This window comes from Narcine bancroftii, chromosome 4 (genome assembly GCF_036971445.1).
Source record: "Narcine bancroftii isolate sNarBan1 chromosome 4, sNarBan1.hap1, whole genome shotgun sequence".
Classification (NCBI taxonomy): domain Eukaryota; kingdom Metazoa; phylum Chordata; class Chondrichthyes; order Torpediniformes; family Narcinidae; genus Narcine; species Narcine bancroftii.
Window position 1 is genome coordinate 65074304 of NC_091472.1, and position 13645 is coordinate 65087948.

General features: G+C 42.2%; 2 protein-coding genes across 20 annotated transcripts in view; one reads left to right on the forward strand and one right to left on the reverse strand.

The window, feature by feature from the left end:
• Positions 1 to 13645, reverse strand: part of LOC138760639 (girdin-like) — a 272147-nt gene that overhangs the window by 257383 nt on the left and 1119 nt on the right. For 9 of the 19 annotated variants that reach the window (XR_011355767.1, XM_069931479.1, XM_069931478.1 and 6 more), the window contains exons 1-2: positions 5218 to 5877; positions 5016 to 5116 (exon numbers count right to left, since the gene is read on the reverse strand). The exons of 1 other annotated variant lie outside the window; for it this stretch is intronic. Coding sequence is in view for 17 of the 18 variants with exons in the window: in XM_069931479.1 (XP_069787580.1) it covers positions 5016 to 5116; positions 5218 to 5277 (161 nt within the window). In the remaining variant the exon portion in view is untranslated. Of the gene's footprint in view, positions 1 to 5015; positions 5117 to 5217; positions 5878 to 6203; positions 6511 to 9454; positions 9534 to 13645 lie in introns of those variants that run through there. 9 more of the 19 variants (XM_069931481.1, XM_069931482.1, XM_069931463.1 and 6 more) reach the window with 6 other exon arrangements.
• Positions 9663 to 13645, forward strand: part of cfap36 (cilia and flagella associated protein 36) — a 99313-nt gene continuing 95330 nt past the window's right edge. The window contains exon 1 of the mRNA XM_069931484.1: positions 9663 to 9738. Within this exon, the coding sequence (XP_069787585.1) occupies positions 9687 to 9738 (52 nt within the window). The 5' untranslated portion in view covers positions 9663 to 9686. The remainder of the gene's footprint in view (positions 9739 to 13645) is intronic.

Below are 13645 nucleotides of genomic sequence, written 5' to 3' on the forward strand. Positions count from 1 at the left end.
TGAAAGATCTTATTGGAGCCGCAGGTTGTCTGGAAGAGGGCTTGCCATTCTAAGAGGGTCATGTGGTTTTGCAAGAAGAGTCAAAAAGGCTTTCTCTCCAAGAGAGGGAGGGAGAGAGAGAGAGAGACTTCTACAGTGTGACAGCCAGCAGAAGCAGCTGAGACTGGAACAGAAAAAGCTGGCAAGCTTGTGGAAAGCCCCATTTGGTAGATGGCCTGGTCAAAGCCCTTGTGGTTCGAGGACTGGGTGTCTAATGTTTCACTTGGAATGAGTAAAAGAAACAAAAAGGAACTCTGTGGGGACCTGAAAGAAAGAAGTTATCATCTGGAGAAACCTGAAGGGGTAAATCTCATCTGCAAAACACTAAAGTGTTTGAATGAAGTACATCAGTTGTGGATATCCTGGAACAACAAATCTCTTTCTAAAAATTGACAAAAACCTTCCTGAGTGGTAACCACTTACCTTTCAAGCACCAAAGCCTGATGAACTCAATGTTAAATTCTGTGCACAGTATAAGAATTACCTGCAATCAGTGAACTTGGAGGAATGAGAAGTGAGATTGGACTGTGAACCAAATAACTTTTCTGAAATTACATACATGTGCACTTAGAAGGGGGTTAAGTTTGGTTAGTTAAGTCAATAGTGATAAGTTAAAGGTTGACTTGGTTTTCATGTTTAAAGATAATCAAAAGCAACTTTTATTTAAGTAACCATTTGTTTTGGTGAATATCTATTGCTGCTGGGTTTATGGGTCCTCTGGGCTTGTAATATTTTGTGTATAGTTGTTTTACCTTGCCCCCCTCACCCCACAGGATTCTTCTCAAAAGGAAGGGTGAATGTGGTAAACCACTGTTATGCCATGAGTACCTCCTGAGACCAATCCTACCCATAGCCCCTTGCATGTTCCCCTTTCTCTTTGCTTCGATCAGTCAATGAGGTTGATGGTAGTTCCTGTCTTTAGTTAATAAAAGCCTGATAGTTTCACAACATCAACCTTTTGTGATTATTGATGGTACATCAATGCATTAACCCAATTTTAGGATTTTTATCAATTTCTGCTGAAAGTTTCAAAACAAAAATCCTGATGGTCTGGGAAGGGGCTTGACCTCACAAGCCTCCCACCTCATCATCCACAGACACACCGATACTTATTGGTATAATAAATAAATACTACAATAAAAAAGGGAACACTTAAGGTAATCTGTGAATGGAAAATGACTGAGAACCACCCAAACCACAAGAATGGTTACAGGAACATTTATTTGGTCAACAGTTCTCTGTATAACCATGACAAAATTGCGAGTGTTTTCAACATCTGTTTCAGCTTTCTCTCATAAATGTTTCTCAAAATTTTATTTATTCCCAATACTAAATATTGTGAAACTACCAAATATTAAATGTGCTAAATCTAGAACACTCTGCAAATATGAATCATAGTCCCTCTCTAATAAACTGTTTCCATTTTCACAGATGTGCAGTCAATTTTGATCGCAAAATGGAAAATACACAAAAATCACTATCTTCACTCTATGGTAATGTAACAAAACCACACAAGACTGATAAGTAAAAACAACTAGCAAGCGTGGAAATAAAAAGAAAACTAAAAAATGCTATTGATTGAAATGATTACATGTCAGACTTTTGAATTTATTATTATGGGAGCTAGTGGTTTCCATAACTCAGCCTGCAACAATACTCCAACATCAGTCTCAAAGCTTGGTCAACTTGATGGCTAGCTCACAGTTGCTGAAATACTTGTAGTTTTAAAATATAAAAGAGTATTTCATAATATTTGCAGTAATTACTTCAATTTCGAGAGATTTTGTTCAGTATTAAATTTATACAACAGAATACCCAGTGCCAAAGGCCAACTTCATTGTCGATATAGGGATCATTTCCAAAACAGTAAGCATACAACAGATGAATGGATTTCTTTGTAAACTAAGAAATTAAAACGCTTCACTGATAATTAGCTGAGCAAAAATAGGCCATTTCTGCAAAGAAGTCAATAGGCAGCATAATGCAGAAAATGTCCTTCAGCCTTTTGCATGTGAGTAACCTACTTATGACAACTGGGAACTGGAGGAAACCAGCAAACCAATTCTCCTCCAGTAGAATGTAGAATTCATAGCAAGAGTAAAGTTTGTTAACATATGAACAGCAGGAAAAATATGATCAATCTCACTTCCAAAGACAGAGGATTCCCAAAGAACAATTTTTCAAAAATGAACCATTTGGAATCAGAGCAAAATCCATTAGATCTGAAATTTGATCACATAATGGAAGCACAAGCACAGCTTATATCTAGATACCAATCTGACAATAAATATCTGACCACCTGTCAATATCTGGATTTGAAACATTGGCACATCAAGAACCAAAGCCAAATTTCATGTACACCAATTACATTAAAGAATCCAAAAGTGAAGTATTGTAAAATTACAAATGGAGCATGGAGGAAATAGTTTTAACCATTTAAATCTTTTTAGTATTACAACTGTTAAAAGCAAATATACCCACTTCAAAATGTGGTACCAAACCAAAAAATCTTTTTTTAAAAAAAAGCACAATTTTTAAAAAGCTAATACTGCTCAGTATACTGGCATAGCATCTTCAAATATATGATGGTTAAAAAAATACTGTGTACAAAAACAAAATTGTTCCTATTCCAAGCATTTATAAATAACCTTGGCAAAATTTATTAACACTTTCTTAAAATGATCTGGGGTTCTCATATTATGCCACCTTAAAAAGCATGGATTTGTTATATTATATACACTTATTGAAGATAATGGCTTTATTTGTAAAGTAGGAAATTAACCAATAAAATGCTGTCAAAAAAAATAAGTAACTACAAAGCATGCAAAAAACATTAACAGGAATTGCACATGTGATCAGTTCAATCGATTAGGAATGAAATGTTGGCCAGGTCATCACAACTTTTTGTAAAATGTTTCAAAATTAACAGAGAAGACTTTTAAGAAGCTAATGGGTTACATTTTATCATGAGGACACAATATAATAAAACTGAGGTTGAAAATATATTACATTAAAAATAATTTCCCACTACATCTTTGCAAAGAATTTCCAGCTTCTTAAGGTACTTGGGTCTGTAATAGAATTTCTGATTGCACCCAAATTACCAACTAGCCCTGTGATATATAAGCAGAACAGAAATATTACAAAGAAGGATAGAAACATTTTTAATGGGGAGACCAAAGGAAATCAACAATTCAAAAGCTGGAAATGCTAATGTCTGCCGAGAAATAATTAAATTTTACATTTTTGTAATTACATCAGCATGTTGATGTTTTAAATTAAACTTTTTTGTTTCACTGAAAATATGCTTGATTTTCCATTAAATAGGAACTAGAAGAAAAATTATCCAAAATAATGAACTCTAATCTCCTGCTGATACATTGGGTATCAGCAATTTTTCCATTACCATCACAAAATGTTGTTCCAATTATTTTATATTCATTAATTCCATCATACGTCATTGACAGAGTTGTTGATCAACAAATAACTGAAGCCTTTAAAATGTTTACCAAAATCCAACTGCAAACAATATAGAAAGATTCAATCTTATTTTATTGGTTCCTTTTCAAAGAAACCTATCATTCAAGTATTCTTGGCTTCAATTATTCATGAAATGTTAGACGCAAAATGTAGCTGGATCATACTCTCATTCTTCATTGGTCACCTCATTACAGAAAGGATGTGGAAGCTTTGGAGAGGGCGCAGAAGAGATTTACCTGGGTATTGCCTGGCTATGTCTTTATGAGACAAACTTAACTGAGCTCGGGATTAGAGTTTAACTGCAAGATTTTGAGAGGTATAGATATAGTGGACACCCAGCTCCTTTTTCCTCAGGGCAACAACAGCAAATATCAGCGGTTAAACAATAATAACAAAAGCTTTTTGAGGGCTGATACAGGTATTCTGCTGATGCTACTGTGTGGCTTAGTTCCAAAAACAATCTGGTCCCCAAGCGTTTCAGATACGGGGTACTGTACCTGTACTTGCTTTCTTAAGAAAAGCACAATGAAAGGCCCAAGCTTCTTCATCTACATTGTTGCCAGGATATGAGAGATAAAAAGCAAAATATAGTTCATAATGCAAAATCTACAAAAACAGAAAGCCTTCCATATTGATGAAGGATTAATCCACCAAATTTTCCTCTCCATGGATCTTGCCTAACCAGCTGATTATTTTCAGTATTGTTTTGTGACAGAAAGCATGTCATTGTAACTCTCAAGCCATTTCATTTTAAAATTCTAATTAATATTTTTGACAGAATAATGGTACACAATATAAAAACATCTGCCCTCATTTTTATTTTGATTAAATTACTTATTTTAAATCTCCTTTCATATTAGTTCTCATACTTCCCACTATTTTTTCTCTCAATTGTAAAAGCTTAGCAACAAAGGTTCATTTCAACAGATGTGGTAGAAATCAAACATTCTAATGTCCTGACATTCAAAAACTTAAGTTTTATCATAAGGTATAAAAATTCATTTTTGCTAAAATGCTATTATAGGTAAGTTAAAGGCTACCAAATGCTAATATGCAAAACATAAAACGGACATAAAATACTCAAAATATTAATTTGTACATGCTGAATACAACGGTTCAAGAAAAGACGGCATAACCATGTATATATTATCAAATTGTTACGTACGAAAAAAAACAATGCATCAGCTTGATCCGAAATTTTTAATTCGTTATAATTGTCTTTAGAAATCTTAAACGACACATAATATGGGAGGAAGTGGTGTGAGGGAAACAACACTACAATAAACGTAATGATTCCCTGACGCCTTGAGGATCTTTCCTTAAAAAGATGATGAATCGATTCCCTGGGGAATATCAGTCTCGCCAAGGGACATCAAACGGCTGCTGTAAAAGGATTTAATTTCTCTGGAATATTTATCTTATTGTGCACTTTAAAATGCAATGTGGAAAATAGAAGTACACGAAAATAATTTTTCAAGATGCATGTCTATACTTACATTTGAACCATGATGTTACTGAGAAAGATGCCGTCAGCTAACTCCATGTATTCCAAAAGTGCTCCTCCATTTGCAGGAGCTAACGCCCCGAAAGTCTTTACCTATATATTAAAAACAAGGCAGAAAACAAATATATTTAACATATTTAAGATGTTCAAAATAGCCCTTTAATCGTTGAATTAAAGAATTGAAAAGTACCTACCCAAGTTACCAAAGGATCAGACATAAATTGTTCAACAAGCGTGGTAATATCGTTCTCCATTTTCAAACAAAAAAGCAAAGGTTTCTTTTAAAATGCAAAATCCACTGCTGTTTTCTGCTTTCGTACTCCGGCTTTTAGCATCCTATGGAAAGGCGAAAGCTAATTTCACCAAACACCCGTTGAAGCAGCTCGTTTTAACGTCGAACATCTGCAATTCAATTGATGCAATATCAAATTCATCTTTATAGGTTATTGCGTCCACATCCCTTCAAGAAAATCGCCTTCTTCCCGCAGTAGAAACAAATTCCAACGGAAAGCGTCAAACTCTAATCGTTTGCAACACTACAGATTCCCTGGTAATAATTTTTAACGCAAATCATGGATTTGAACAACTGACTTCCCTGACAAAAGCAAACCAGCGTTCATTCACCGTCTCTCCTATACTTTCGCAGGGCACAATTAAGAGAACAGGTTCCTGAGGATTGTTGGTGCTTCATCAATCAACGGCAGCATCTCTAACGGTATTTTTACCACCACCCTCGCACGCCTCTGCTCAGCTATGCTCAACTCGAGCACGAGCCGACAAACGGCCGTCCGGCCTCACTCACTGAGCCGTGTCACAACTCTGCACGAGCTCTCCTCGTTCATTCAATGATCATTTGGTCGGGAGACGTGAAATCCATCCGCCTCACCCCTCCCAAGATGTATCATTCCGTCATTTTGCTCTGCGGCAGAGCCGCCGAGAAAAAAGGCCTTTGAGGACTGGGCGATTTTTGAAATAGGAAAATGAAGTGATTTATTTTCAATAACTTTTACGATTCGTCGAGAATAGATCACATCTTAAAAGTAATGTTGGACGAACATAATAAAAGCCACAAAAACAAAGGATCGACAGTGACGCCTAACGGCCCGAAAGCTGTAATCACATCGGTGAAACTTCCCATGTAAATTTCAAAGTCTTCGTGTGAATAAATACTCAAACCCACCTAATAAATGATCCTCCTCTCCGTTTTCATTATTCCTCATCAGATAACTTCACCACCTCTATTTGCAATGGCGCTGAAGATTTCAGATGGAAAAGTATCCGCTACCTTTTCGTTTCCGCCGGAGCGGAAATACTAAGCATTTATATTCGGATCGGCATTTGAAACGAAGCTACATCATCGTTATATCTCCAGTACTATAAAAGATATCCATACTGATGGATCTGCAGCGCTGTAATGCACGGGGCATGAACAATGGTGGAGACTTGGAGCAGAGACTTCAGTCCCAACTGAAGCAATTCGACTCATCGAGTCTGTGCCGGATCGTTGGACGAGTCTTTCCTCCGATTCCTACATTATTTTTTCCAAGTATTTGTTCTATTCTCTTTTAAATATGAATCAACCACTCGATGACGGTACAATTTTACAATACGAAGCATTCACAGCATATATTTTTACCAATCAATTTCAATCCGTTCTCCCTCTCTCTCGTCAACAGCTTTTCAGCTACTGGGACCATTCTTTATTTACTGCATTTGAACAGTTTATAATTTAAAACATTTTAATGGTTAAAAATCCTCAATTACTTCAACCTACTGTATTATTATGGGCCAATAGCCAAACTTGGAATTTTCGAAAACAAAATAATGTCACATATCTGAATAGAGTCAAAAATATTACTGGGTTAATGGCGTTAAAAATTTACTTAAGGGACATGTAATTTTGTTGTTCTTTCACCAAGACTCCAGCCGAATTATTTACTCTTATAGAATACATAGGCACGATCTGAAATCTACAGCAACAAATCAGACACACACCCAGTGGTTCTAGACGTGGTGCTTTCTTCATTCCAATTCAAAATCTCAGCATACAAGAACACAAGAGGCGGAGTGCCACCATGAGCTTACTCTGCTGTTCAATTAAATGATGGCTGATCCATTCACAAAAACAGAAATGATGGAAGAATCTAGCCAGTCATGCAATATTAATATATATATATATATATGTGTGTGTGTGTGTGTGTGTGTGTGTAGTAGGTGAACTTGGGAGGCACTCTATAGAAATGACAGGAGAAAAAGACACAAGAATGATAACAGGTAGTAACTACTTCAGGTAGTTTACCTGAAGTTTGAAAAGTCAATATCATTTTTCCCTTATCCAGGCCCACTTATCACCTTCCTTACTTAACAGATTCCATTATCCACAGCCCTTTTCACCTCTATCATTACCTTCACCCCCACCCAGCATTTGGCTTCATCTGCCAATCATCACTTCCCCTTCTGGTTTGCATCTCATCCCACCACCTCATTTTTACACTGGCTATCTCCCCTCTTCACCTTCCCCACCCCTTTGTCCTGAAATGTAAATTATTCCTCTACTTCTAGCATTTGCCATATCTTTTGTATGTCTGTTTGTCAACTAGTTAATGTTGGTTAATTGTTGCCTGGTTGTGAAACTTTGCCCGTTAAATGCCATTGAGTTTTGTGGTAGAAATCTCTGAGAACATATCTGAAATATAACAAACTGGAGAGCTTGCCACAAATAGGGAGTTCAGTTATTGAACAACATGATGGAAATTAACACGTTTTCAGCTATATAGAACAATGCAAAATGCACTGATTAATTCTAATCATAAAATTGACATGTTAGTGTGAAAAAATCTAAAAGGTAATCCAGTAAGAAAGCTAAAATTCTTCATCACAATGCCATCATGATGAAGAAATAGCAAGACAACTGCATAGAAACTATTCCATCAGGCAGACACAGCATGGATTTAGGATGTGCAGGTTACATTTAACTAATTTACTGGAGTTCTTTGAGGTTATTATGAGTGCAGTGGATAAGGAAACAATGGATATGGTGTACATCGATTTCCAGAAGATATTCAATAAGGATCCTCACAAGAGATCTGCATAAGATAAGGATGCATAGAACTGGGGGAACTATATTAGCATGGAAATCAATAGAAGCCAGAAAGGTGGGATAAATGGGTGTTTCTCGGGTTGGTTAGTGGAATGCTGCAGGAATGGGTGCTATGACTGTTCACAAATGCTTTGGAGGATGGGTCCAAGTATATCATATCTAAGATTGCTAATTACACTAATTTGAATATAAAAGCAAATTGTCCAGAGATATAGATCGATTAAGTAAGTAGGAGGGATAAGGCAGATGGCTTACAATTGCTGGTAAATGTAATCATCCACTTTGGAAGGAATAGCAGAAAATTGGACTGCTATTTAAACAGTATAAAATTGCATCAGGCTGTGTGCAGAGGGTCCTGGGAGTGCTTGTACTTGAATCACAAAAGGTTGTTATGCAGGAAATAAAGAAAGCAAATGGTCTTCTTTGCTAGAGGGATTAAAATTAAGATCAGGGAGGTTCTGCTGCAACTGTACAGGGTACTGGCAAAGCCACAACTTTGTCCTTTTACTTGAAAAAGGATACACTGGCCTTGGAAGTAAGGCAGAGGAGGTTCATCAGTTGATTCCAGAAATTAAAGGGTTAGCAATGAGGAGTGATTTAGTAGTCTGGGACTATACTCATTGGAGTTTCGAAGGATAGGAGAGAATCTTGTAGAAATGTATAAAATAATGAAAGGAGTAGATAAGATAGAAGAAGGGTGTTGTTTCTACTGGGAGGTGAGACTAGAACTAAGGGATGTAGCCTAAGATTTACAGGAATAGATTTAAGATAGAGATTAGCAGAACAGCTTCTTTAGAGAGTAATGAATCTGTGGAAATCTCTCCCCAAAGAAGCAGTGAAGGCTTTAAATGCACTTAAGACACAGATAGAAATATTTTTAAATAGTAGAGGAATTAAAGGCTATGGGTACAGGCAGGAAAGTGGAGCTTCATCCACAGCCAAATCAGCCATGATCTTATTGAGTGGTGGTGAAGGGTCAACAGACCAAATGGTAACTCCTCTTCTATCTCCGATGTCCTTATTTTCTTATGAAACATCTCCCTGCATTGATTTTAATGATTTATTATTATCATCACTGAGGACATCAACATTTATGTGGATAGATTTACAAGCTATGGAAGTAAGTGTAAAATATTTTAGCAAGTTGTTGATATTTGAAAATGAAAGCATAGCAAAACAAGGTCTCATCAGGAACTGACTAAGTCAACATGACTTTAAAATGTAAAAAAACAAATACGAATGTTGAAGTTAAAACACGGAAAAGGTAGAGTTTATGATTTGTGGCAGCAGGACAGCTGGAGATTCTAAATTCTTTTCAAAACATCCCAGACCTGCAACTTTGTGGTAAAACAACATTCTGTGGCACTTTCAAGAGCTGAAATAAATCACTGCTGCCACACCGAAGGTCGTTAACAACTGTTTTTATTCAAATTCAGAACGCCCCTATTAAGGGCAGCATGAACTCAGTCACCTGGTGCATTGTGACGTCATAATTGTTGCCCAGGGTGTGCACTGGAAGAGATGCTGGAGTCAGAGAGAAACCTCTGTCGATGCCATTTCCCCATGGCTGTCCCGCCACGTGGTGATACAAGTGGAGCCGATTCGCCACGAGGAGGTGGGCGCGGCCGTCTGCACTGCCTGTGATGAGCAGCTTTTAAGCAGTCCACAGTAAACAGTTCTTCCCTGCCCCCAACATCTAAAGTAAAAGTCCCACCCGACTGCCGGAAAACCTTCATATGGGCGCTGCTGTGGGGCCCTCTGTGGTCCTCTCCAGACGAACACAAATTGCGCCACATCCAGATCTTTCGGTCGATGGGACGGTCAGGTGCCGTGGTGCGATGGAGGCGGTGGGGTTAGATTGCCCAGTCATTTACGGAGGTCTGTGAGCCACTCACCTTAGTTGTGCGTCTTCTCGGCCTCCGGGCTGAAGAATTCGCCAGTCAGGGAGAGTGGCACACTGTAAACTATTTCTGCTGTTGAGGCTTGCAGTCCTCCTTGGGAGCTGTCCTAATCCCAAGGAGAACCCAGGGCAACTCGTCCACCCAGTCAGGGCCAGAAAGTCTTGCCATTAGAGTGGACTTTAGGTGTTGGTGGAACCTCTCTACCAACCTGTTAGACTGTGGATGGTAGGCCGTGGTGTGGTGCAGTGTTACCCCTAAAAGCCTTGCCAGCTGCAACCATAGTGCGGAGGTAAATTGGGTGCCTCTGTCCCTCGTGATGTGCGCCAGCACGCCAAAACGAGCGATCCACTGGCTGACCAGGGCTTTAGCACACGTTCCCGCTGATGCCTCACAGACCGGATGGCTTCTGGCCACCTGGTTGCTCTGTCCACTATGGTAAACAGGTACCGTGACTCCCTGAACACCGGCAAGGGGCCCATGACATCCATATGGATATGCTGGAACCTCTGCGTTTCCGAGTTGAAATGGGGCCTGTGTGTGCCTGTGGACTTTAGAGTCTGGCACCTAATGCAGTTGCAGGTTAGCTCTGCCACCTCCTTCTTGAGGCCATGCCAGACAAATCACTGCGCCACCAAATGCACGGTAGTTTTTACTGAGTGGTGGGCGAGATCGTGGATGGAGCTAACAACCTTTGCCCTCCACTCTTGTGAGACTACCGGGCGCAGTGAGCCAGTGGAGGCGTCGCAGAGCAGTGGCTGGGCGGAGTCAGGAAGCTGGATATCCTTGAGCTGGAGTCCTGAGATGGTGGTCCGGAGAGCTTGAGTTTTGGCATCGTGCTGCTGGGCCTGCGCTAGTTGCGCGTAGATGAGTCCAGGAGCTAGTGTGCTGATGGCCAGGTGGGAGAGCGCATCCTTGCCCACCCAGTGCCGAATGTCTGTCGTGAATTCAGACATGTAGGACAGGTGGTGCTGTTGCCTGGTCAACCACGGGTCCTTGGCCACAGCCAGTGCTTGGGTGAAGGACTTGTGATCGGTAAAAGCAGTGAAAGTTCTCCCCTCCAAGAAGTATCTGAATTGGCAGATGGACAGGTACAGTGCCAGGAGCTCCCGGTTGAACGCACTGTATTTAAGCTGTGGTAGCCACAACTGCTTACTGAAAAAGGCCAGCAGGCGCCAATGCCCATCCAGCCACTGTTCCAGTACTCCCCCGACTGCCATGGAGGAAGCATCAACCGAGAGCACCGCGTGCAGTTCCGGGAGTGGGTGTACCATCAAAGTTGCCTCTGCGAGGGCCTGTTTCATTGCAGTGAAGGCCTCCTCCGACCAGACCAGGGTCTTCTCTTTCATCGTGATCAGCGCGAAAAGAGGGTGCATGATGCGGGCAGCATTGGGGATGAATCTCTGTTAAATATTTATGATTCCCATGAATTCCTGCAGGCCATTGAGGGAGGAGGGTTTGGGAAAATGCTGGATGGCAGCCACTTTCTCTGGTGCCACATCTGCCCCAGACGCTGAGATGGTGTGCCCCAGGAACTGCAATGTCTGTTTCCCAAACTGGCATTTGGCCTCGTTGACCGTGAGGCCGATTTCTGCCAGCTGGGCAAACAGGGTATGGCGATGGGCCTTGTGCACTTCGCAGCTGTGGCTGGCTACCAGGATATCACCTAGGTAGATAAAGACAAAGTCCTAATCCCTACCCACTGCGTCCATGAGGCACTGGAACATCTGGGCTGCGTTCTTCAACCCGAATGACATCCAGAGGAATTCGAACAAGCCGAAAGGGGTGATAATGGCAGTCTTTCCAACATCATTGGGGTGGACTGGGATCTGGTGGTATCCATGCACCAGTTCAACTTTTGAAAAGAACCGCGCGCCGTGGAAGCTGGGCGCGAATTCCTGGATGTGGGGGACCAGGTACTTGTCTGGAGTTGTGGCATCATTTAGCCATCTGAAGTCTCCGCAGGGCCTCCAAACCCCTGATGGCTTCGGGACCATGTGCAGTGGCGCCGCCCAAGTGCTGTCCGACCGCCATACGATGCCCAGCTCCTGGAGCCTGGAGAATCCCTCCTTTGCCTGTTTTAGCTTCTTTGGTGGCAGCCACCTAGCTCTGGCGTGCAGTGGGGAGTCTTTCGTGGAGATGTGATGGAAAACTCCATGGCGGGGGGAGGTGACGTTGAAGCATGGCTCCAGGATGGCAGGGAACTCACTGAGGATCTTGGCAAACTCGACTGTGGTGGTGGGTACCGTGGTGATTTTTGGTCTGTCGTCGTCCGCCGTACCCAGGTGCACCCAGCGAAAGGTGTGGGCGTTGAGCAACCTCCTGCCCCTCACTTCCACCAGCAGACCGTGAGCCCTTAGGAAGTCAGCCCCCAACAGCGCGGTGCCCACCGAGGCTAGGATGAACCTCCAAGTGAACCTTTCATCCCCGATCTGTATCTGTGCCCTACGGGTGCCATAGGTCTTGATTGCAGAACCATTGGCAGCCCGCAGGGTTGGACTGGGGGTCAAGGTGCAAGTTTCCAGTGCTGTAGGAGGGAGGGCGCTCAGCTTGGCCCCAGTGTCCACCAGGAACTGGCAGCCCGTGGACGTCAGTGATGTAAAGGAGGCTGTTCATGTGCGAAACCGTTGCAGCCATTAACGGTGGTTGGCCTGGCCGTTTCCCTGGAAGTCACAGGGCAGGCACTTGCAGGCTTTCACTCCCCACCATTGGTGATAAATCCATGTTGACTGGGTTTCCTCCGGCTTGTGCTTGGGGGTATTCTGCAGACGGCAGGGCCCCGGCTTGGAGACTTGGCTGAGGGCTGCCTCGTTCTCCTGTTTTACGCGCCAGAGGGCATCTGCGGGACGCGGAAAAGTCCTCTTCGGACAGATGGAGCCGGATATCTTCTGGCATCTGTTCAAGGAATATCTGGCAGAAGAGGAAACACGATTCATGATCCTCCACCAGGGCCAGGATTTCGTCCGTAAGAGCTGAGGGGCTACGATCCTCCAACCCATCCATGTGTAAGAGACTGGAAGCACGCTGTTGGGAGTGAGGCCAAACTTTCCCAGGAGTAGATTTTTGAGGGTGGTATACTTGCCTACTGCTGGTGGCTGGTGAATTATGTCATCCACCCTCTCCACCATGTCCTGGTCCAGCGTGCCCACAACGTAGTAAAATTTTGTGGTGTTGGCTGAGACGTTGTGGAGGTGGAATTGTCCCTCCGCCTGCCCGAACCACGTCAGTGGGCGATGGGGCCAGAAGGGGGGATGTTTGAGGGCTACTGCATTCACCTCGGCTCTGTTTGCTGGGTCCAGATAGCCGTCTGGGCCCGTCGGGGTCACCCCTGTGGCGCTTGCAGGAGCTGAAAGAAATCACTCCTGCCACACCAAAGGTTGTTAACGACTGTTTTTATTCAAATTCAGCACGCCCTTTTAAGGGCAGCATGAGCTCAGTCACCTGGTGCATTGTGACATCATAATCGCTGCCCAGGGTGCGCACTGGAAGGGATGCTGGAGTCAGAGAGAAACCTCTGACGACGCCATTTCCCCATGGCTGCCCCGCCACGTGGCAATACAAGCGGGGCCGGTTCGCCATGAGGATGTGCTCCACCACAAATCATTTATTTTATGTTATTCATGG